Source organism: Lutra lutra, chromosome 12, assembly GCF_902655055.1.
Source record: "Lutra lutra chromosome 12, mLutLut1.2, whole genome shotgun sequence".
Taxonomy (NCBI): Eukaryota; Metazoa; Chordata; class Mammalia; order Carnivora; family Mustelidae; genus Lutra; species Lutra lutra.
Window position 1 is genome coordinate 4,092,501 of NC_062289.1, and position 25,053 is coordinate 4,117,553.

Below are 25,053 nucleotides of genomic sequence, written 5' to 3' on the forward strand. Positions count from 1 at the left end.
CCACGAGCTCCCCACTCTCACTCCATCTGGTCCCCTCACCTTCCTGAGCGTCTCTGCTGATTCTACCAAGTGCGAGTGTTTCAAACATACAGAAGATGACATCACTGCATACCTACCACCTAGATGTAGGAATCACATCCGTGTTTCCCATATTTGTTTCAGCAATTTTCTTTGGTATTCTAAAGTTCTTAGCTTTATAAATCTTAAACATTTATAAATTAATTTTTTTTTAAATGATAGGACATGACAGGCCATAGCAGAGGAATAACAACTGTCCTGTGCAGAAAGCCATCTCTGCGGGCAGAGTAGGTGGGTCTCAACACTGCTTCCAGGTCTTACCTAATCTGGCTACTTTATAGTATCTACTAGAAAGTTCAGAATGCCAAGTAGGACTCTCAGACCTGTACTGAGAAAGGGCATTTTGTTACCCGCTTTTTCCTCAGGCTTCACTGGATGTTTCTACCAGATATAAAGTGATCTTAAAAGGTTTCAAATGGGGGAGGTGGGGGGGAGTCACAAGCCAAAGAAATCAAATGATACCAGAGTTCTCAAAAACGGGGAATTAGAGGACAATATAGCAATGATCTGTACATTTTGAGGGAAACGATTTTAAACGGAGCACGTTACACGTAACACCTGTACCAATTCCTACCAAGAGATGTCATTAGAAAGTTCCTGGTTTCCAGGGATCGAGATGTCCGACTTTCTCAAATAAAGCCCTTTTTCATATTGATAACTCTGATGGGAAAGTCACTTAAGAGTTTATCCTTTAGTGTAAATTTGTAAGGCTTCCCCAGTTAAATTCTAAGCATTTTCCAATGTATTCCCAGTAGGTCACAGTCCTACGTACTGTCTTCTCCTTAGCATCCCCTCCCACACATGGAATGGCTCTGGGCCCTTGCTTGGTCTCCCTGCTGAATCTGGTGGGGAACCTGTCTTCTCTGAATCACTCATGACATGATTTGTAGTAACACAGCCAAGACTAAATAAAATTGTTCAAGCGAGTATACTAAAGATCCACACTGTTAGATATATAACAAAACTATAAATTATAAACAAAACTATAAATTCTCACAGGGGTGTAGGCATTACGTACATAGTAAAACTCAAGAACTGGTAGGGAGCCGAATTATATGATTAATACCATTATCTTAACAGGTGCTTCTGCCTTACCGAAACTGTTACAATGGGCTGTTTTGAGTGCCTAAAGGGCAGACACGTTATGTCAAAATACACTGAGTTCTATTTTGAGTTGTGTCCTTAACTTCATCTTTCCATATTACTATAGAAGGTAAGCATCCTAACGGGAGGTTCTATACTCCTCTTCCTCAAAGTATATTTTAAAATGTTATTTGTAAGTATTTTAAACCCGATTAGGTGGATTACTGACTCAATTTATTAGCAACTTAACAAAAAATCTGCACACATCCCTCTTACATATGAAGATAAGGATACCTTGATACTTTAGTGCTTTACTACTTTATAATTTTTTAAATACAGTAAGAGGTGTCAGCAGTATATTTTTGTGTTCTTTTCCAACCTCTCCTATTCAGGATAATTTAGGATAAAATCACATTAGCAATGCTTTTTAAAGCTAGAGACGTCCCTACCTCTCTTCCAGAAAGCTCAGTCTAGGTATACAAAACTAGGAAACGCCAGCACAAGCACAGGCATGGAAAAACAATTATCTCCATTAAAATATTAAACAATCTTAAATATCCATCATCTGTGGAATAGATAAATAATGGGTTTAATCACAAAATGAGATAGCTGAATGTAGGAAAAAGGCATCAACTAGGGCTACTTTTATCAGTAATCTGAAAAATGTAACTGTATTAAAACAAATGAAATCTGGTACGGAACTGTACCATTTATGTAACATTTTCATAAAAGGAAAGGCGTTAAATACAAACGTATGAAGTCCACATGCAAAAGCACACACCAAGTCTCTGACCAAGGGGGGTCATGGCACGCTCGTGGGCACAGTGTTCACGCCATTGCTATCATTTTGTTGTTTCCAAAAGAGAAGGAATCCAAAGTCAATGTGGCCATATGTAAACATCTTCCCCAACACGTTCATTATTTTTTAAAATTTCCACAAGTCAAAAATGAATATTTTAATTAAATAATCAAACAGTCTTTTTTACCTTCTCTACATAACTCCTTGGGCCAGTCTTGTCAAGTTAATAAACCACACAAATTTACGTCTGTAAAAACTGCACAGCACCAAGCACGGTCTGGTGTGCTACAGATACAATCTCAATAAAGAGTAAGCTAAATTTTGTCAAAATATTAACAAATCATGCAGTTATTATCTTTCAAAACTGTGAAGCAAAGGTGTTGACTGATTCAAAACTCTTCCTGTGCAGCCAACTGAGGCTGCGAGCATGGGCAGGCACACAGCCAGGCAGCGCTGGTCTCTACGGGGGAACATGGAACCGTGAACTCAAGGCCAGGTGTGCGGGGTCCCCTCCAAAACCACCCAACACACTAATGGATTTGTCTCCACAATTCCTCAGTTCCTCAAATATTACCAATGTCCAGGCAGTCTCTTGGGAATGAAAGCCTCTTTTTTTTTTAAATGATTTTTATTTCGTAATGATATGGTAATACACTAAGAGATGAAATGAAAATAGAGAATGACAGCCTTTCGGCACAGTAGGGTCACCACAGGAATTCTGCTGAGCTGCAAACTTAATGGCAAACAATCACTTTCTTGAACAAAGAAGCACATGAAAGGCACCTCAGACAACCACTGCAGAGCAGCTACGGCGCTCAATTAATTCAGGTGAGCTCCTAACGCTGGGAAAGGATCCCGAAGGGTAACAGCAAAACAACCAAGTTCAGGACATTCGGCTGTGCCATCCGGTGCAGGATCCGGGGCGCCGGAACTGTGAGACACCGACCGGTGCCGGCCCAGGGAACACCGGAGCAGAAAGACCCGACGCTGCTCTTAGACGGACCATGCGCAACAGTCGCTAAATGCACATTAAATACCCCCAGTGTCACCTCACGGTAACCGGTGAAGATCTATTCAACTTTCCAAGCGCGACACACGTGTTTAAAGGAAATGCCCAGCTGTAAACTGCACGGAAACAAATCAGTGTTTTCTCTGAATGGACTGATCCAAAAGGTATAGCGACAGCTAAGTATAAACACGAGGACACTCAGGGTCCCTTTGAGTGTGTGTGTGTGTGTGTGTGTATACAAAGTCTAAATAAAAACTCTTAGACTCAGTGAATGAAGTTACGACCCAAAACCACAAATACTCCGTGAGGACACGAGCACTTCAGTCAGGCTGGACTGGGAGCGCGGCCTGTTTCTGATTACATGTAACACATGAGCGCGATTTACATCAAGAAGCCACTAAGAGCTACGACTGGAAAGGCTTCATTTACCAAATTCAACTCTTCAGGCTCAAGTGTGGTTACAGAGGAAAGTTGCTCCCCACACACCCCCTGTCCCCTGGGCTTTTATACACTGCAAGGCAGCCTGCTGCTGAAGCCAAGAGTCTTGAGTGCATTTTTGCCCCGAACAGGTGATAATTAGCCTAATTAACAGGCTAGATCCTTGTTAACTAGTTGGAAAAGAAATTTAACCTCACTCATGCCAAAGCCTGTCATTTTAAAACATCTTAACATATCATTCTGATCCTAAAAGCTGTGAAATACCTTTTCTGGTTCTTTCAACCTAATCCAAGGTTGAAAAGCTTTGTGTCAAAATTACTTCGGGGAGGAACATTAAGCAGAATATTAATCCCAGGTTGCTTTAGTCTACTAAGAACCAAGAGAATGACTCATTCTAAAGAAAAACGTTCAAGGATTTTAAGGGCTATGCCCTTAAAGATTTGAATTCATCCTTCAAAATCTCATTCCCATGAAATTTTTCTTTGTCAAAGAGACCATCAACTCCAGTCTATCCAAAACCATCCGGTGAAGTGTGGCTGGAGTTTTTCCCATTCCTCTGCACTGTATCCAGCACTCACCAGCACAACAGCGTCTTCGATCGGGGGCCTGGAGAGGCTCTGTGTAACGAACAGTAAATACCTTCTGTGGAGGATCATCACCTGTGATGCAACTACTCACCTCTGCCTCCATAGGACAGAAGCAGCGGCAGGCAGTGCATAAACAAAGGAGTGTGGCTGTGTTCCAGTAAAACTTTCTTTTTACAAAAATACCTTGTGGGCCAGATCTGGCATGCAGGTAGTAGGGAGCCCAACCCTGGCATAGATGATAGAGGTCACATCCCTTCCCCCACCTATGTCCCCAAAACACCCTGATCTACAGGGCAAAAGAACCCAAATTGAGTGCTGCTGAAAACAAAGCTCCACTAAGTCTTTTTCTCAGGGTCTGAGAAGTTGGGTCAATTCTGAAATAGTTTATGTTTCCTGCACAGCTCTAAAACACCAACACGAGAAGAACAGGTGGAAGGAATTATACCGCATATGAGACCCATTCCCTTCGCAGGCTACTCCCTCCTTTTCAAACTAACCCCTTTCAAGGGTTTTGCAGAGCTGGAGGGCTTGGGAAGTTGAAACAATTTTAACTAACCATAGAAGTCAAGTCCTGAAGAACAAGACATATATTAAATTGCCACAATCCTCTACTCTGGACTAAATGAAATTTTATTGCTTCAGGTTAGGGAAGAAAACACTGGATTTATGTAAGGAAGGTTAAAATAGCAGTTGCAAATAAAGGACTAATATTACGGTTTAAAGACCATACATAGAGAATTTCTTTTAAGTTAGTGCTCTAATATAAATATTTTGAGATAAATTAACAAAACGAATTTCAAACTCCATTTACAGCTTCATCACAAATGCCCTGACTATTGTTAAGTCTTTGGACTTTTACAACCCAGCCCTCACAATCTTCAGATTATAATCGTTCAGCTCCTTCTATAGCAACTGATCAATTAAAAAAAAAAAAAAAAGTATGTGTTAGAACTCAGTGTGTGTCTACACTGACCCGTGCTACGTTCGAACCTACAAATAAAAGACATACATGCTTCTGCAAAAAGAACCTATGGGCCAACGGTCAACACTAGTTTCAGTGAGATAATTAGAACACAAAAGCACAGCATTCTGTTGGGCTTTTTAAGGACCCTCTTTTAAGATGCTTCAAGAAAGCACTGGTGGCTACTGACTGAAATGGCCAGTAAGGCTTCCTGGAAGAGGTGGGGCCTGAGAGAACAGAGCAGAAAAGTCAGCGGGCAAGACAAGCTCCCAGCTCCTAGCAGAGACAGGCAGAGGTGGCCAGGTGGGGTGAGCGGGAGTCAATCATCGGAGCCCCCACAGGTGGGTGGTGAGCATGGGGCAGGGAAGGGAGAAATAAAGTTGCAGAATCCAGGCTGAGTCAGATGAAGATCCCCCAACAGCCAGAGAGAGGGGTTCGGCTTTTCGAGGACAAAAGGAACCATCGGCCTATTGTTTTTCTCTTTTCCTTTCCTATGTCTCTTCAGTGCTTGCTTTCCACAATTACTTGATTATAATTTCTAAGGGGGTGTCTTTACCCTCCACAAGTGCCCAGAACCACTCAGATGCAGGATATATGCATACAACCCACAGATCTGTGCACAGCTGTGGGGGGAAAACCTGTCATAACAACGTCCTCATCTGAGACTTACGATGAGCTCACTTTTACATCTGGCCAAGTAACGCAGTCTTCCAAACAGCACATCCACGCTCACAAAGACAGCTGTCCTTCAGGCTACGTACCTGCAGATGCTACGAAAATGTTACTGAAGAGCTAAGAAACTCACACTAGATCCATTTACATGTCAAGGGAGAAACCTTCTCCTAAGTCTCCCGATGACAATCTCACCAGTTACTTGCTCTATCAGAGTGAACGGGCTAACAAACATGAACAGGACAGATTTAACTGGTAAGATCAAAAACAGGTTTACAAAAAGGAGAAAAGCACTAATGGAGAAAATCAGCTACAAAATTAACTAAAGTAATTTTCTTTTAAAATGTTAATATATTGGGATGCCTGGGTGGCTCAGTTGGTTAAGTGGCTGCCTTCAGCTCAGGTCATGATCCCAGGGTCCCAGGATCGAGTCCTGCATCGGCCTCCGTGCTTGGTGGGGAGCCTGCTTCTCTCACTCTGACTGCTTGTGCCCTCTCTCTGTCTCTGTCAAATAAATAAATAAAATCTTTTTAAAACAAATTTTTAATATATTAAAATTAGGGGCACCTGGGTGGCTTACCCGGTTGCATGTTCCATACCTGGTTTTGGCTCAGGTCATGATCTCAGGGTCTTGGGATCAAGCCCCGTGTCAGACTCAGTGTGGCATCTGCTTAAGATCCTCTCCCCTCTCCCTTTGCCCCTCCTCTGGCTCGTTCACTCCCTCTCAAATTAATTAATTAATATTAAACACAACTGACATATTAATGGTAGCTGAGTATGAACAAAAATTTCCGTCCCAATTCAGACAACCTGTCACAGTCCTAGTCAACAAAAAACTATGCTCCATATAGAATTCATAAAAGTCACAATAAGGTCTTTATACTATGGTGTTATTTATATTATGCTAAGAAAATGTTTCATTAACATGATTGTAAGTAATTTTACTATGACAGATATGTTACAGAAAAAAAATCTCTTATATCTCTATGAAATAAATCCCAATCCCCCTTTGCTAATAAAGCTGATAGTTTCATAGGAACAATATTGCTCAGCTTCTTGTATGCCATGGACTCAGAAATAATATTCGGGTTCAGATACTCATGGTGCTGGGGAAAGAGAATCGGGCACCTGGCGCTGGACAGCCAGACTGAGGCTGAGCCTGAGTAGGGCCAATGCAATCCTAATTCCTGGTGTGTGCCCACATCAGTACTTCTAAAAATACCCGGCACAGGACATCTCTTCACTCTGCATCACAGTCAGATCACTGGTGTTCTGTAAATAGTGAATCAAGAGAATTATCCGTTATTTCACAATGATTTAAACAGCACTGATAAAGCCATAGTTTCCTACTTGGATTCCTTGCCAGCAATCCATGCCAGCAATACTCTCCAATAAAGACCTATCAGGGTACTTTAAAAAGAGTGATAGTTTTCTCAACAAAATTAATAAGCTGAAGACAACATGACAGATCCTCAGTAGTGCTCGACAGACCTCTAGCACAGGGACTGAAAGCTGTTCATGTCATACCGTTAGAACAAGGAACTGACACCAGCATAGTGTTTAACTCTCAGAACGTGTGCATTGTTTACCATCAAGGGCCAACAGGCTCTCACTATGTATCCCAAACGACTTCATACAGGACCCAAATAAACAACAGACTAAATTGAAATGAACAAAATATTCCTTTCTACCAAACAAGTTAAAATTTACTTTTAATGTATGTACTACTAGTATTTTTTTTTTCTTAAAAACTATTCTTGTAATACTGGAACATGTTCCATAGACCCATGCATCTTACACACACGATATGCTTAAAATTTATTCCAGAGGTCTTTATGTTTCTATTATGGAAACAATTTCTAGACATTTGAATATATTTTCCAGATTTAGAAAGGACTGTCCAACCTGATGGTGACTGTGTGATTTGCTGGAGTGAGGAAAGGCAGCCTTTCCAAACTTGGGTATTTCATTGTCTTGGCCTTTGTCATCATCTCGGCCTTCTAGCATGTCAGGATGATCTAGGGAACCATTTGAGCTCAAGGTAAGATTAGCTAGAAGGGTTGAGATGTATTGCCCGGCAATCTCAGAGTTCAGTACAAAATTGACCCTTTCCGCGACCTCAGTCCAAAGAGCAGCAGTTACAGCACACTCTAGAGTAAATATCCTGGGGCATCTGGGCACTGGCGCATCACCGAGACACAATGTGAGCTCAGCCGACGAGCTCAACGTGGACCCTGTAGAGCCTGACACAGAATGCAGCTCGCTTTGAATCATCACATCCTGACACTCGAATATATAGAGAGATCATGTTATAAGGGATTTGATTTGTTCCTTTCTAAATCATAAGTTCAAGGGAAAGTGCTAAAATTAGATTAACATAAGAAACAAGTTTTTAAGGGTTTTGAAGTTACGTGATCTGATTGCGAGCAAGCCGTTAATAGAGTACTAGGAGGCCCCTCACCACTTCCCGCACAGGGCCACCGCACAATGGGCAAGAGTCACCTGCAGCGAAGCATGAGCAAAACCAGAGGGTGCGTGCATCCAGGTACATGAGGACGGGAGAGAAGTCTCCAATGCAGGGCAGAGGAATATGTTTACTTCCTTCAACACAAAGGGCATCATTTATTCAAGAAATTGGACATGTGCAGCTGCAGATTCTTCTTTTCACAAAACAGATTTGTGAATTTCATCTACTTCTCATATATCCTAAATTACTTTGGAAAGATAAGTTTGGATAGGCATCTATAAACGCTGTATATATAGATCACTTATGCTAATTTTTCAAATCTTCAACACCTGAAGACTATGTAGATTGCCATTATCATTTATTATATACCTTCCAGCATTCAAAATATCAGACTAAATTTCTTTTTCATATAATTAAAGTACATAAGCAAAACAACTGGAAAGATGTAGGTGATAAAATATATTTATACTTGGCATAGCGATAGTGTTAGGGAGGCTAAAATACAGAATAAACTGAAGCTACCAAAATGAGGTTAATGACAAAAATGACTTTTCAATTACGGGCTGGGAAAGAACAGAAATGAAAGACAAAGAGCTTGCTAGTTTAGTTTACGATACAAAGAAGACTGCAGAGCACTTTATACCCATCTTTTTATTAAAGATTTTTTCCGAGTAAAATACATGGAAATGAAGTAATACAGTGCAAGAAGTTATTTCCTGTAAGGTAGTGACGAGGAGGCGTGGGCAGAGCAGAGAGGGTGTCACCGAGCCTCACGCCGGGCCAGCTGCCCCAGCAGAGTCCAGAGGATGGCAGCATTTGTGCAAAGGCACCCAGAAAGGAAGCCCCAAGAGTCCAGCACGCCCAGCAGCCAGCACCTCGGACATCCTGTGATCCTGTAACAAGCCTGGTGCATCGGTGTCTTCACTAAATATCAGAGTCCAGCCCAAGGGTGAGACTTGCCCTGCAGGTGCGCAGCAGCCCACGACGGATGCATCAGCAGCTGGTGGAGGGCCCCACCCCCACCCCCTTGACTTGAGAACGGGACAGTCTCATGATTTTCAGCAGTCACCCTTGATGTTTCCTCCTCACCTTCCCAGAGCCATAACGTAGGGTCTGGTCTGTAAGTCTCCTTTCTGACCTCCACTCACTCCTTCGGTGACCTCTATTCTGACAACTTCCAAATTCCTATATGTAGCTCAGATGTGTTCCGTGAGGTCTCATCTGTACTCAGCCATGCACGCGACATATCCCCTGGAATGGCCATAGGTGTCTCATGTTTCATGTGTCTAACTCTGGCTCCCAACATCTACCAGCGGCACCTACTCGGACAGTGCTTTTGCCCGTCTAGTTAATGACATGACTTCAAGGTTCAGGCCAAAATCTCGGCATCATTCATTACTCTTTCTCTCATCCAACCTATCATACATCCTGTGGGCTGTGCTTTCCAGATACAGTGAGAGTCCGGACACTTCCATCTGCCTCGACTGCCACCACCAGGGCTCAGCTGACCATCATCCCTTCACGCAGGAGTGTACGAACCCCTCCGACGTGCTTTCTGTCTCCCCCCCGCCCTCCACCTTCCTGCCATTCAGCTGTTCTCTGCACACGACACACAGTGGTTCTGTTAAAACCTCCGCCACACCATGCCAGGCCTCTGCTCAAAACCCTCTTATCTTGCACAGAAGAAAAAAAATCAAAGTCCTTAAGGAGTCCTCCAGAGTGTCCTGTGGCCTGAGCTCCCATGAGCTTCCCCTCCTGGGCCTTGGTCCCGGCACACGGGCCCCTGCGACACTAGCCGTACCCTGCGTGCACGTCTTCCAGTGGGACACTCTGCCTGAAATACTCACTGGGCTCAGCCCCTCCTGCCTCACCTGTCATCTTCTCTCCAAGGCTTTCCCTTGGCACCCCAGCACCCCCACCATGGCTCTCCCCTCTTTTATTTTACCATATCATCACTGTTTTAAAACTGGTATATATTTGACTTTTCATTTTTTTTTTTATTTATTTAACAGATAGAGATCACAAGTAGGCAGAGAGGCAAGCAGAGGGAGAGACGGGGAAGCAGGCTCCCTGCTGAGCAGAGAGCCTGATGCGGGGCTCGATCCCAGGACCCTGAGACCATGACCTGAGCTGAAGGCAGAGGCTTAACCCACTGAGCCACCCAGGCACCCCTTGACTTTTCATTTGGTTTACTGAGTATCTCCCACACCAAAATGTAGTAGCTCATGACAGCAGAATGCTGGCCTGCTTTATTTTCTGCTGTATTCCCAGGGTCCAATACACTGCTTGGTGCATTAAATACTGCACAGCTATGTATTAACAGAAACCCAGGCGGTGCAGGAAAGGGAAGGGAAGACAGCAACAAGAACAGAGAATGCTTGCTGGACCCCACAGCCTAAAACAAGCTGCTTTGATGCCTTACAGATCACAGGTGCTCCAACAATTACTGTACGGAAAGTTCTCCACTAAAACTGAGAACTAGGATAGAAACACATAAAAATAAAAGGTGAATAAACACAGATTCTACATGTAAACAGTAGATACAGATGAATGGAGCATTCCACTGGCACATACATGTTGCGATTCACAAAACCCGTGAGAGAGCCTGGCACTCCAGAGGAGATGCTAAAAGACAGAAGAGACACGGGTCATCACTTCTACAAACAACCTCAGGGAACGTCCAGAGGTCTGTGTCGTACATCTCCAAACATCACTAACATCTTCCATAATCAGAACATTTACATCAATTACTGGGATCCACTATTCTTCAAAAATAACACACAGTCAGCGCTGAGGAACATACACAGAGTCACTGAGAAGCAGAAGAGGCAGAAGAGCGGTACTGAGAAGAAAGGCCCAGGTGAAAGATCATTAGGAAAATTTCCTCTGGGGAACAGCAAAAGCGAAAATATTAGCACATTTTAATTGCTACCAAGTAAACAAGTCTTCTGATTGAATTTTAACTTTTACCTGAGCTTAAGTAGATCTGACCTGAGACCCAGAGAAACATAGCTGGCAACAGAGGGAAAGAGGTAACATTTTAGAATTCTATGATCAAACCGAAGGGTACAGTGTTCCAAAGTAGTTGATTGGAAAATTTGGGCAATTTTAACTTTGACAGGTAATTAAAAACAATTAAACTTTGACTAATTGTGTGAAGTTCCTAGCATGGGCTGAAGAAGTAAATAATTAAAAGAGAGTGCCATGTAAATGCACTTTGCACTCTGGTACTCAGTCAAGACAAAGATGACCTCAACTCTATAGAACACAGAGCAGGAACGCAATCACGCACTTACCGCACACGGGCGACAGAGGCGCTGCTGCATGCGTGTCTGTCCGTCCCTTCTATCACTGTCGTGAGATTTCTTAGAAAGGACGTGTCTGTGTACCTGGACCAGGGCAAGGTGGCCCCTGTCTGGAGGCCCCACAGCCACATGTGCTGCCATCAGCTCAAACTGGCAAGCAGCCAGCTTTCCCGGTGAGGCTTCAAGGGTGCGTCCTGTGAAGTTACAGATCGTAGCGTAGAATACTGTGGTTCAGTCCTGGGTTTCCCCTTTGTTTAAAGAATTAATACCATTTCAAATCGTTATTTATAATTAGCAAAGAAATGGCTTATTTGGTAAAGCCAAACTGAAGATCTGAATGGAGATTTAAACAACCTAAATGATCCTTAGAGGAGTTTTAAAGGAATTTTTTTAAACATTTAAACTGCTTATCCAGGGAGTGAACTACCAACGATTAATACTTGATAAAAACGGAGATCTTTCAATCATAGAAAGGAGCTCTATTCTCACTGAATAAATGCATGAAAACGGAATTCATCTTTAATGTCACAGAGTTAAAGTGACATTAAAGTCATATATTAGGACTGAAAAAAAAAACTTTAATTTCTCTTCAAAAATAGGATTTAATTTACAGATTCTTAAATGTCCATATTAATGGAGATGTCATCATTCACAGTAAGCAAATAATGAAGTAATATGAGGTATTTTTAAAATGAAAAATGAAACGGTATTGCATATAACACATACAAAAGTCAATGGAGTACACACACACACACACACACACACACAGAAGTAAAGGCATCTTAACAAATCAAAAGAAGATTCCTTTGGGACATAACTATTCAATAGTTATTGATATAATAAGGCTCCTTATTCCTAGAAACTATAATTAGACATGATGTATTTTACCCATTTTCCCAAGATGTAAAATAACCAACCTAAATAGTTATTTCTGACCAGAAAATGCTGTCTATTCTTTTAGCTGAAAGCCAACCCCTAGTAAATTCCTATTTATCTTCTTGCCAATCACGGAATGAATGACTGACACTAACTCAGCCTTATCTGGGCCTTATGTCTGCAGCACATTCTGCTACGTGATGTCATTGCTCCAGCAAATGAAAATAAGCAGATTATTACAGTGACTAGGAGCAAACTAAACATTTGGAGTTTTGCATGGACAGATTTACACACTGTCTGTCAGAGAAGCACAGTCCGCCGGCTGCTTACACAACAAGGACGTGCCTGACAGCCCCTCCCAGGGTTAGTATCTGATTACATAAATAGGCCATTCCCCAACATTCCTAAAGACTGACAGTCTGTCTTAGTTTCAAGTGCAATTTCGGACTATCAGCTTTTCTGTCCTGCACACTAGGCTGATTAACATCAGAGCACTTCCTGGAGGTCCAATCAGGTTTTCTCACTGCCTGATTCTGGGCCATCTGAAATGTGGTGGACACAATGGATGGGAAAAAGACAACGTAAAAACTACTTCTGATGACTGCTCCTAAGGCACGTACTGAAAGGTGAATCAGTTTAACAGACTTATGCGTCTGTGTCTGGGTGTCTGGAGCGTCACCTTTGAAACAACTCACAAGTATATAATGGATTCTTTAAAGTAAATACTTTTATTTCTGAAATTAAATATTATGCATATCACATAAAGCATTTACATATTATTATTTTACAGTTGCCATGTTTTTAATGAATATTTTTGTGTCATTCCATCAATGAACTGAAACACCAATGACTCATCATAGTCATATAAAATGAAAGCACTGAGCTGAACAAAATGTTTAAAAACTTATCTACCATTAATTAATATCTTTCCTATCCCCAACACGACATCCAAAACAAAATTCATAGAATTAACACACCAGTGAATGGTGATGCGTCTGAAAATGTGGCTTGAAATTTACTTTGGTGTCAGCAGATATGGTGGTAAAAAACAATTCGTGATTAAACTGTGTCTGTAGAGATTTCAGGAACTTGCTGAAAATTAATGATTCTGTATTTTGGTAAGCTAAATAATAATAATAATAATAATACCATCACCATCACCACCAAAATTCAGCAGTTTACTAGAAGCTCAGTTATGAATGATCCTGGGTGAAACTTTATTAATTCCATAATTCACAAAAAACATAAGCATGAGGTTTTCATCCAAATGAAAACTGATTTCAAAGTGGTCTACTTGATCAAGACAGATGAATTTCCTTCTTATAAGGGAAAAAATTAGGCGGCAGTCATTTTTAAGGCAGTACTGAATATCTTAAGAGCCCCACTGTTAGGAAACCATTTGTTTCCTAATTGTTTTCCTTGGACTCACACTATTTGGGAGCTGTTGCTGGAGAAAAAATTCAAGCATTTCCACTACTAATATATTAATTAAGCAAATGTCTCCTGAGCATCCACTATGGGCCAGATCCTAGCCTATGTTCTGGAAACACGAAGATAAATAGGACACAGGCCTCTATCCTCAAGGTACATAAAATCTGATAAGAAAGAGAAGCAAGCAAACACATAAATTATATTTCAAAGCAGCAATTTATCTTTATACAGACACACGTATTTTTTAGATTCAAACGGCCCATCTTCTCCAGCGTTAAACAGCTCTCATTCTCCGCACACTGATCAGCACAACCCACACTGCACTTTTCTATTGAAAAGAGTCTCTTCCTCCTGGATCATTCTTCTGCTTTCCTACACAAAGCCATCTCAAGTTAAATGAATGATTTTATGAAGCACAGAGCTGAGCATTACAAACACAGAAAAATCTGCTCATAACTACAAAAATGCCCCACACTCTCCTCTTCCCCATCAGAATGGCTCCACTTTTGCTTTTTACACTCTTACACATTAAATAGTAACATTTAGCTTAAAATGTCTTATTGCCTAATACTAAATGTATTTCGTCTTTTTCATTTGTTTCTTGACACCAACACTAATGAACTGTCATAGAAACAGTTTTGGGAATCACAAAGGGTGAGGTTGCTTACAACGGTAAACAATCAGAAGTCATAAACACGATATTGTCTCCAGTAATTTCAGCTATAACTTTCAAACATTCATACCCAGACAAACCAGATGAAATATGCGGCTTCAGGTCAGCTCTGATGGATCCCTCAGAAATATCAACATTATTGCTTTTATTTTATTATGTACCACACTTCATAACTGTACACTGCAGAGTACAATAAAAACTCCGCTACCCAGCTTGACTACTTATTAAACAGGTCAAAAGTTATTATAACAAATACCTTGTCCTACTCGGGGTCCATTAATAACGTATCTTGTTGCTGCTCAGATAAGGAAATTTTTTTTAAAAAGATAAAAAACAAGGCCCACAAAGGAGAAATGTAAACCAATTTGAAATCTTCTATATATCTGATTTTTCTTCTCAGATTTCCTTTACAGGTCCATAGTTATCTACTGGATCTCTAATTGCAAGCATATGCCCAACAACTTTGAAATAAGGAATCAAGAAACAACGTTGACTGTGAGCTCTCAGAGGGGAAGGGCACCGACAGAGCCCAGACCTGTCCGAAGGTAGGATGTGGGGTCCGTGGTGCCTGTCTCCCAAAGGCTGGGTCCACTTACAACGACGTGCATTTATGAAGGGAGGTCTAAATCCAAAGGACACTGAAAAACCAACCATTATTTTTTCACGACAGGTGGTATGGCCACCTCTGCCGGACAAGACCGAGGCTTTCCAGAGATAAAAACCAGCAGCATCTGAAGCTGACCCGTGCAATAACAAAGCAGGAAACAATACGTGACAGGAAATTAAAAAGCAAACAAAAAAGCTAATGATGTTTAAGGTGTCCTGTGAAAGGGGTGTGTGTGTGTGTGTGTGTGTGTGTGTGTGTGTGCGCGCGCACGTACACAGGAGCAAACAATGGGAATGAATTCTTTCAAGTCAAGGAACACACTTCTGGACAGCTGGGTGATAAAACATGGGAATTTTTCACTATTTCTGTGACCTGGAGGAAGGGAGGAAGGGAGGGAAGGAGGGCTGCTGGGAGGAAGGGAGGGAGGGAAGAACAACCAGCCAACCAGCACCACAGTTCCAAGATGAGGGTTGCACAAGCGGACATCATAAAAAGTATTTGCCATCAACGTAAAATATGAGTAAATACAATCAGGCAGCAAAGCTGTACGGAAAAAGGACTCAAGCACTTAATGGCTTATTAATTTTCACAAAACATAAGCTACTTTATGAACTTATAATTTTTATACAAACCGAAGTCTGACATTTACTATAAAACAAATTCACAGTCTTAGAAGTATTTGGGTAAGAACTTTTACTAATTTTTTTTAACTAATGACTGAATTTGTTACCCATTTGCTATCATAGGAATCAAGGTAATTAAAGGGAAACACATGACAAGTTGCAGATTTCACCAGTGCCCAGCACCTAACAGGTGCTCAATGCACTGACGGAATTGAAAGTACTGACTTTTGTCATTAGTTTGGTATATCAGGAAGCGAAATATACACAACACACTTGTAAACATTTCTGAGAAATATGGAATAAGCCTCAAGAATTACTATAGTCGAAAGGTGTGATATTTCGTTAAAAACTAGCAGAAGAAAACAACGTGTTCGTCGATCACATTAATCAGCCGTGTCGCAGGCCGTCGGAAACATGTCGAATATTAGCATGTGATGCGCCTCTGAACAGGCACTGCGACGGGTGCACACGAAATGCTGTAATTGGTTTAAATCGGCCTGACCCATCTGTCTTTAATACTCTTATTACAAGGCAGTAACCAGAGAACTATTAGCGCTGCAGTATAAGCTGTAAGATCTTTACCCGTTCTTAAATCATTTAAAAATAATGAGAGCTTTAGCCTTTATCTAATTAACGAGTGCCTTCTTTGAATTAGAAAAACTGTATCATTTAGCCCACGGTTGTTTAGTAAATTGGCTTGGTGGCGCGCAAGCTAATGCGGGGTATAGCACTTCCAGTGTCTTGTTCCTGGCTTCTTATTACTTGAATTATAATTCAATGATCACCTTAGATCATGGGCTATTCATAAATCAGAAGCCTGACATCAGATGAAAAATTGTATTAATATATGAAACTTATTATATAGTACAAACTGCTCTCTTGATAAATTACATTGTTCAAACTTGACAATGATTGCATTTAAAACATTATTCCTGTTTGCTGTTTTACAGACTGAAACCTCTTCATGAAAAATTTACAATGCTCCTCTGTGTTTTGGAGTCAGAGGGCAATAGTGGCAAATGGCAGACAGAAACCGTACGTTAGATTTGCGGGCAGCTGCAGAGGACAGAAAACACTTCTAAGGATAGGGTGGAAAGCCCTCAGCTGCATTCCCCCGATCTCCATTCCTGGCTTTATGAAGATACTAATTGTCCTCACCAGCAGAAGCACAGTAAATAATAAAATTTTAATTTCAGCTTACTGGATTGCTTTCTTCTCCTATATAGGTGTTTCAAAGAAATTTATAGTCATAAATGTTTCACAGAAATTTATAGCATGAGAGGAAAAAATAAAGGGGCAAACCCATGAAGTTTAATTTGAATTGAGGCCGGGCTCCTTAGATGATGCGTTATGACAAATGCTTTTCGCCAAGGCTGACTGGGTAACTCAAGCTGTAGTTCCATATTATTTACATTAATTACATGAAGGCGGCTTTGTTAATGGTACATTCTGGTGTGGGTCGCAGCATGATATGCTAATGATCTAAGAAAAATCTGCATCTCCAATATTTATGATAATTTGTAATAGGAAATCGGGTTGCTTTTATTTCTTTCTCCTCACTAGAATAAAAAAAGTCAGTACAAAACAATTTTATTCAGAGAAGAAAGGGAAAAGTTCTAATCGCCAAGACATTTAAGTGTTATAAACAAAAGAGAAGACTCTTATTGTTAGGGGCGTTGTCATAGCCCATGACAAAGTGATAATGTGGCAGTTCAGTGTGAGGTGTGTATCAAGCCGGATTGAACAGAGAAAGCAGAAATGTAAAGTACAACTTCCATCATCACCAAATTGTCTCCTGTTATTACGTGTTCCCGCCCTCCCTCCTCACAGCTACCCTCAACAAGAAAGAAGATAAGCTTCAGATAAACACAGTTAATTTACACTAAGGTGTATTCATTACATGGAAGGCTATTATGCTAGAAGATATTTGATATTTTTATAAAATCCATTACACCTTTTGAGAAACTTATGGTCAGACTGTATAATCCCTGAAGAATTAAAAAGAGAAAAATAGAATAGTTTATATGGTTTAAATATCAGCATATTTAATTCATATTGTTATTCTTATAAATTATGTCTAAACTTATAAAATGTTAAAAATAATAGTAATTTTGCCATTATGGCTTTGGGAAGTACCTAAGAGACAGGACTGTTCAAAAAATCAAATATCATATGTTCAAAAGACAAAGATTTTGTGTTTATTAATGTTTAACTCATGCTACCTATATTTTCCAAAGACTAAAACAATTTTAAACAGATACCTTGTTTTATTATTTAGGAGTCAATAAGCATCAATAAACCTCAGATATTTTTGGCATGATACAATTATGTACTTTCAAATTAATAAGGTCCTCTTGGAGCAAAAGTTCCTATATAAATATATCCTATTATAGAGAATAGAAAAACAAAAAATCTTAGGGAAAACCTATAGATAAGATGCTTTTGCAGATGTTTTGCATTAAAACTAGAGCCCAAATTCTTATGCAGCAGTGTGCTTAAACAAAAGTCATTAGTACATTCGGTTTTTTAAATCATATTTAAATATAGTAACAGCTTAAGGTTTTAAGATGATACGTAATTTTTCTTAAACAGGTAATTAGACTTTCTAAAAACCAGACATTGGAAACAATATTGAGAATATTTCTCTAATCTGTAAACTGTGAGTACAGGGTTTAGACAGTCTATGTTCAATATGATTAAGAGAACTCAGGATAGTGACCATCTCTGGAGAAAGGAAAAAGGATATAATCACAGAAGACTTCAAAGGTAATGGTTACATTCTAGGTCTTGCAGTACACGGGAGTTACATGGGTGATGGTATCCATCATTACTCTTGGTACAACAGGACATACAAGCACAATATACACAAGCACTGCATATATGTTTACATATAGTAGATAAATATATATGGATATAGTACGCTTATACATAGTGTGTGAATGAATTTTATATAGTATCAAGAACAATGATATATATATATATATGTGTATGTGTATATATACTATCATCAAAAGAATAAAATTGAGGAAAACATAACAAAATCTGAATAAAAATTTTTAATAGAGGAGAGAGTACTTCTCAAAATTTTCATGGGAAAATTAATATATTCCTATGCCACAGTAACTCATAACAGCTCAGAAATGGCACATGGCCTCCTAAGTGAATGCTTCTATTATAGATACAAAACCACAACAATGAAAAATAGTGTTCCTTATGAAATCATCAATACTTATTATAGCAGAAATATGAATTTGGTAAAGAAATCATTTATATAAGTAGCTCATCATATGCTAATTAGCAGAGACATTTCTCAGAGGAAACACTGTAATAAAAAATTTTAGAATACCACATAAGCTTAAAAATTACTTAGTCCAACACACTTATCTTAACTACTGACAAAACAAAACTAAGGGGTTTCATATCCTTAAGCTGCCAGGGAGTGGGAACATCCAGTTCTCTTACTCTTTCTCATAGGACTCTTTTAGTCATAAAACACAGCCTCCTGGACCCCTAATCCCAGGAGGCGGACAATTCTGGTTCAGGACATTAAACCACTCAAGTTGATCCAGTAAAGAAGCCAGACAGACTGAGCTGGGCTGGGCTCACTCACTCATCCACCAAACATTTACAGACCATCAAAGAAATGACAGGTAATATTAAGATATCTGGAAATTATATAATGAATAAATTCTGCCATGAAGCCACTAGAAATTGTCCAAGGGCTTCCCACTGATATTTGGATATCAGTGATATTTGGATAAGTCCTTACCACAATCTCGAAGACCTGAAATAATCTGGGCCTTGCTCACACCTCTCCAACCTAAACTATCACTAATTTCGCGCTGTACCACATATCAGCCACATTTGCCTTCTTACCATTCATAAAACTTGGGAAGGTTAATGTCTTCATTTTTTGATGGGTCAGTGGTAGGTGGTTGGGTGGACGAACGGGTGGATGGATGAACACAAAGTCTAACAGCAACACAGACACGTCAGACAATAATAACAACATGCAGTAAGATGCACGGTTTGGGAACTAAAAGAAAAAGACATGCTCTTAAAACGTTTATACTTCAAGCTTAATGCTAAGATCGGAGGCCCATCAGTTCTTTAAAACTTCTGAAAAAGATTAAAAATAAAAACCTATTTAAAAAAGTCTAATTATGCTAAGGAGACAATTCTGGCCTGGATGTCAAGACCTCTCTGGTTGCTTGGACACATCAGTTCAGAGGTCCAGGATCTGCTTCTTAATGACAAAATATAAGAATCACGTAATTGAATGCATAAGAAATAAAATCTCCTAAGCACCTTGGTTCAATGAACAAAAGCTCCTCCATCTGTTAATTGGAAAACAGAAAGCTTTCTATGATTTACTCTATAAAACATGAAGGCCATAAAAGTATGCTCAGAAATCGGAGCATTTATGAATCGCCACAGACAATAGCTAGTGAGCTAGGAGCATTATTGCAAACTCTCTGACAATTCAGATATAGTAAGTCTTTCTAATCTAGGGTATAAAACATGTGCAAGCTTTTGATACACTCTTTTCCTTTCCTAAGGACAAAAGTGAGCCTCCTCAGCAAGAACAAATACCAGTCAACACTATCTACACTTGGAAACTAATCACACCTTATTTTTCCCTTAGGGAATCATAATTTGGATTAAATTCTGATATTAATAAATTTGACCAATTAAAGTTGACCAGAAATTTGTATGTAAGATAAAACAGAAATCTTTTATATACTACAAGAATCAGAACATTTTGATGACTGTATTTCAGATCTGAAATACTCCTTCCTATCATCACATCAATCAAATACAATGCCACAAAACCTTTAAAAAAAATATCTGCAATTGATTTTTTATAAGGCATTGGTTATGACTTACAGCCCATTCTTCAGAATAGATATCCCAGCTATTAGATTATATTCTGTAATTCAGACAAGCATGTAAGCCAAGTTCACGTCTTTCTCTGTCCTACTCTGAATCTAAGAATTTGACAGAGGGGATGCCTGGGTGGCTCAGTGGGTTAAGCCTCTGCCTTCAGCTCAGGTCATGGTCTCAGGGTCCTGGGATCGAGCCCCGCATCAGGCTCTCTGCTTGGCAGGGAGCCTGCTTCCTCCTCTCTCTGCCTGCCTCTCTGCATACTTGTGATCTCTGTCTGTCAAATAAATAAATAAAATCTTTAAAAAAAAAAAGAATTTGACAGAGATTTCATACTGGAGAAAATTATAAAAGTGAAATAATGTTTGATGCTTATCTATCATTTCTGAAAATCTGTTATTAGGCAGTCTCACGAAATTAAGAGTTCAGGAGGTTAAATTACAAACTAAGAAAAAAATATTCAGGAATAATAGCACTATATTCAATAGCCTAAATTAATATGAATTACAAAATAGTCTTCATTCTATTAATAATTCCAGATTTTGCTGCAGATTTAACTTAGAAATGTTAAAATTACCTTATTTTGATATACCTAGTTGTCAACAGAAAAAACAACTATATGTAATATTGCCTTCCCTCAAAAATTATATATGTTCTTTCACACCTGTTTAATTCAAGGCTAAAAATCTCAAAATGCATTCTGAAACCAAAGTAAAACGCAGGACAAGCGTGTACGTGACCACAATTAGGCACAGAGATACACAGTTGAACACAGGGATTTTTTTAATGCTAACAAACTGCTCTAGTTTTCTATTCCCTAACACTCTGCATACGCATCCATTCCTCTGCTAAAAGCGTGTGCTTCAAGGATGATGAGCAAGGACCCCGTTCTGCAGCCACAGCGATGTGGCAGGCACGGGTCTAACGTGAGCGCACGGACATCTGTTACGGATCATCTTCTGCCCCTTCTTTATAGACTGCTCTAAATTTTGTTCTAGACGCCCTCACGTTTTTGACACCCTGTACAGCCAAACATTTCAGCAAAATTTCCAAATTAATGCTGAGAGCACTTTGCAACGTTGTGTTGTATTGTTCACTCTTGCTGATTGTGTCCTAAATAATAAACTGTGGCCTCTGGCGATTTTTCTTAGAATGTTGATGATGAGAACCCATTCATCTAAATCTGCTGGCCAGTGGAATAAAATAAATCAAGAATTTCCCAAATATAACAATATTTGTGTTCAGTAGATAATTGATGGCTGCAGCTGCACTAATTAAAACCCATCTGAGTTTCATTAATCTTGGTCACCAGGACCAATTGCCATGCACCACACCTCATGCAAAGCCTCGTGCCCTTGCATTCCGGTCACACTCAGGTGGGCCTTACTCCTAAACTTCCCAGGCTGATGTGAAATATTTCAGGTTGATATATAGAATAAGCATGATACATAAAAGTAGGGGGCCATTTAGGACAGATCTCTAATTGTCAGACTCTTAATCATGAAAAGAATGAATTAAATTTCTTCTATCAGGTAACATTTTTATTATATCTATTTTCTCCTTGGTAAAAAAGAAAGCAATGTGTCAATAACGTGTGGTTTACGTAAAGACCTCCAGGACTAGCCATACAGACTGATGATGACTACAGTGCCTTACAGGTCACACTCACGTGCAGCACACACAGCTCTCAGGGATACCTGCACAATCTACATTCGAGAAAATACAACATCTGAATGACAAGTTGTATTAAGAGACCACTGCCACACACTTAGTTTGTAAAAATAATTATAAACATTTCTAAATGTAAATTTCTCTTCGAAATCTCTCCTAGACGAGGAGCAGAGCTTTTCATGCAAACCAAAGAACATTATAAGCAATGGTTGACAGACACATGGAATCCCTATCGTGGGAATTGTTCTTACCTCTAAATTATTACCCAGAAATACAGTATGGATCCTAGTTACTAACTCTCTCCATAAATATTTACTAAGAGTCTAAAGTGTGGTTTCAGACGCTCTCTGATGCAGGCGCTGATGACATAGCAATGGGCAAAACACACCAAGTCCCCACTCCCATCCACAGGGCTTTGTCTAAGTGCACGGAAGAGAGCATAACCGAATAAACATATAATGTGTCACAGGGCAGTAGGCGGCACAAAGCACAACCAAGCAGAGGACCTGGGATGGGGTGGGACTAGTTTAAGTCTCGTGCTCAGGGAAGCCGGTTCTGACAGAACAAGGTAGGAGCAGACCTCCAGCAACTGAAGGTATCAGCCAATAAAGAGAGTATGAATAATAAAGGTTTACGTTCAGGCATGGTTAAACATTTCATGAAGCCAAAATTTTCCCCGATTTCATACATTAGACTCAGGTCTCAAATTCGTCAACCCTCAAGTGGGGTATAGGCTCTGGAATCCTGGCACGTGAGGAAGGGAACCGCATGGCCAGAAAACAGACAAGTAGGATCTAGAACACCAACTTAAGAGTTGTGTAGTAGTTTCAGAAGTAACAAATCTGAAGAATTCTACAAGAAACAAGTCAAAGGAAGAGGGGAAACTGGGTAACAATGAGATCTATCCTTGAAAGAGAAGGAACAGGGGCGCTTGGGTGGCTCAGTGGGTTAAGCCACTGCCTTCAGCTCAGGTCATCATCCCGGAGTTCTGGAATCGAGTCCCCTATCGGGCTTCCCCTGCTCTGTCGGGAGACTGTTTCTCCCTTTCCCTCTGCCTCTTCCCCTGCTGTGTGCTCTCTCTCTCTCTCTGTGTCAAATAAATAAAATCTTTTAAAAAAAAGCGGGGAAGGGGGATATTTACAAAAATTCTTGGTAAGTTTTGACTTAAACATTTAAAAAATATGAATAAGATAGACTTTAAGAACCAAAATACTACATATTGTGGTGATCATTTAAAAAAAAAACTTGCTAAAAAAGTTCTTTTATTCCAACAAAATACACTCTAACAAAGAAAACAACATGCCATTTCACCTAATACCTATTCTACAGTTTCAAGATACTTTCAGGAACGTGGCTCTTTTTTTCTGTTAATTTTAACATAATAGTTGATGCCCAAAAGGTCTCCTGCTTTAATTATGAGCCTCCATAAGAACAACAACAAAAAAAATTGACTTATTCATTAAAAAAATACGCCAATAACAGTAAAAATAAAATTTGTTTTGATTGTTAGCTTACCTTACATGCATTTGAAGGGAAACTAGACATCATACAATTCAATTTCAACATTCCATGGCTTACGAACACACTGGTTCAAACTGCATGTTCCATTCTTAGTATTTTCTTCAGAAACCAGCACTCATCTCCCTAAGACAACAGGCTAAACATGCTCAGATCGCCCAGCACCTCCATGGCTGCTTGCACAGCACCACCTACGAGGGATGTGCACTGCCTGAGTAGGTGCCCAGTAGCATTTAGGGATACGCTAGACTGAGGAAGGTTGGGGGCCTAGGGACCACGGCACGTCCACTGTTCTGCTTGTTTCCTGTTGCAGAGGAAAAATCATACTGCACAAAGTCTGACTGTTCCTAATGCCCTCACACACGCGGACAACTCCCCACCAGTCCCACCAACCCGCCCATGCGCTTCCTCGTATAGACATTCTGTGACTTCCCACATATGGTCTCACTGACTCCCCACATGCCTCTATAAGGTGGACACTTAGAAATGAACACTAGGACAAGAAAAACAAAATAATGCATGTAAGGTCATACAACAAATGTCACAGCAGGAATCCAATCGAAGTCACGTGTACTGTAAACCCGTGTTTTGCCTCTTCATACAAAGTGTGGCAAATGATGCTGAATTTTCAAACTAGATTCTACTGTGTGCGAGTCTTTGAAGACCATCTAATATTCAAGCATATGTAACGGAACAAAGGCCCTAGTTAGGAGAGGTGACCCAGCTTGGAGAGGGTAAACATGGAAACAGACATTAGGTCTTCTAAATTGCAGTCAGAGATATTTCCACCCCAATGCAGGGGACAGGGGAAGCACTCTGGTATGCGGAATATGCAGTTTAGGAGGAGAGAGAAAAGAGGTCATCAGCCTTAGGGACAATGTTAACTGGTGGCTCTCTAAAGATCACAGTTCAATGAATTGGAGATATATAGCATAAAAATATAAAGTACAGTTCCCCTTGAACAACATGTGTTTGAACTCCATGGGTCCACTTTTTTATAAATATAGCAGGGTACCATAAATGTCTTTTCTCTTATGATTTTCCTTTAAAAAAAAAGATTTATTTTTTTGAGAGATGGAGAAGAAGAGAGATCCTAAGCAGACTCCCCACTGAGCATGAAGCCCAATTCGATCATGACCGAAAGCCAAAACCAAGAGCTGAATACTTAACCCACTGAGCCACCCAGGTGCCCCTCTTCCTTGTGATTTTCTCAATAATATTTTCTTTTCTCTGGCTCCCTTTATTGTAAGATACAGTATATAATACATTTTAACACATAGAATATGTATTAACCAACTGTTCATATCACCGATAAGGTTCCAGTCAACAGTGGGCTACAACTAATAGTTAAATTTCCAGGGAGTCAAAAAT

At 40.0% G+C, this 25,053-nt stretch overlaps 1 protein-coding gene across 15 annotated transcripts in view; it reads right to left on the reverse strand.

The window, feature by feature from the left end:
• Positions 1 to 25,053, reverse strand: part of ZNF407 (zinc finger protein 407) — a 427,984-nt gene that overhangs the window by 182,798 nt on the left and 220,133 nt on the right. Inside the window, exon 5 of one of the 15 annotated variants that reach the window (XM_047696585.1) lies at positions 13,765 to 14,078. The exons of the other annotated variants lie outside the window; for them this stretch is intronic. Coding sequence (XP_047552541.1) covers positions 14,063 to 14,078 — 16 coding nt within the window. The 3' untranslated portion in view covers positions 13,765 to 14,062. Of the gene's footprint in view, positions 1 to 13,764; positions 14,079 to 25,053 lie in introns of those variants that run through there. 15 annotated transcript variants of the gene reach the window in all.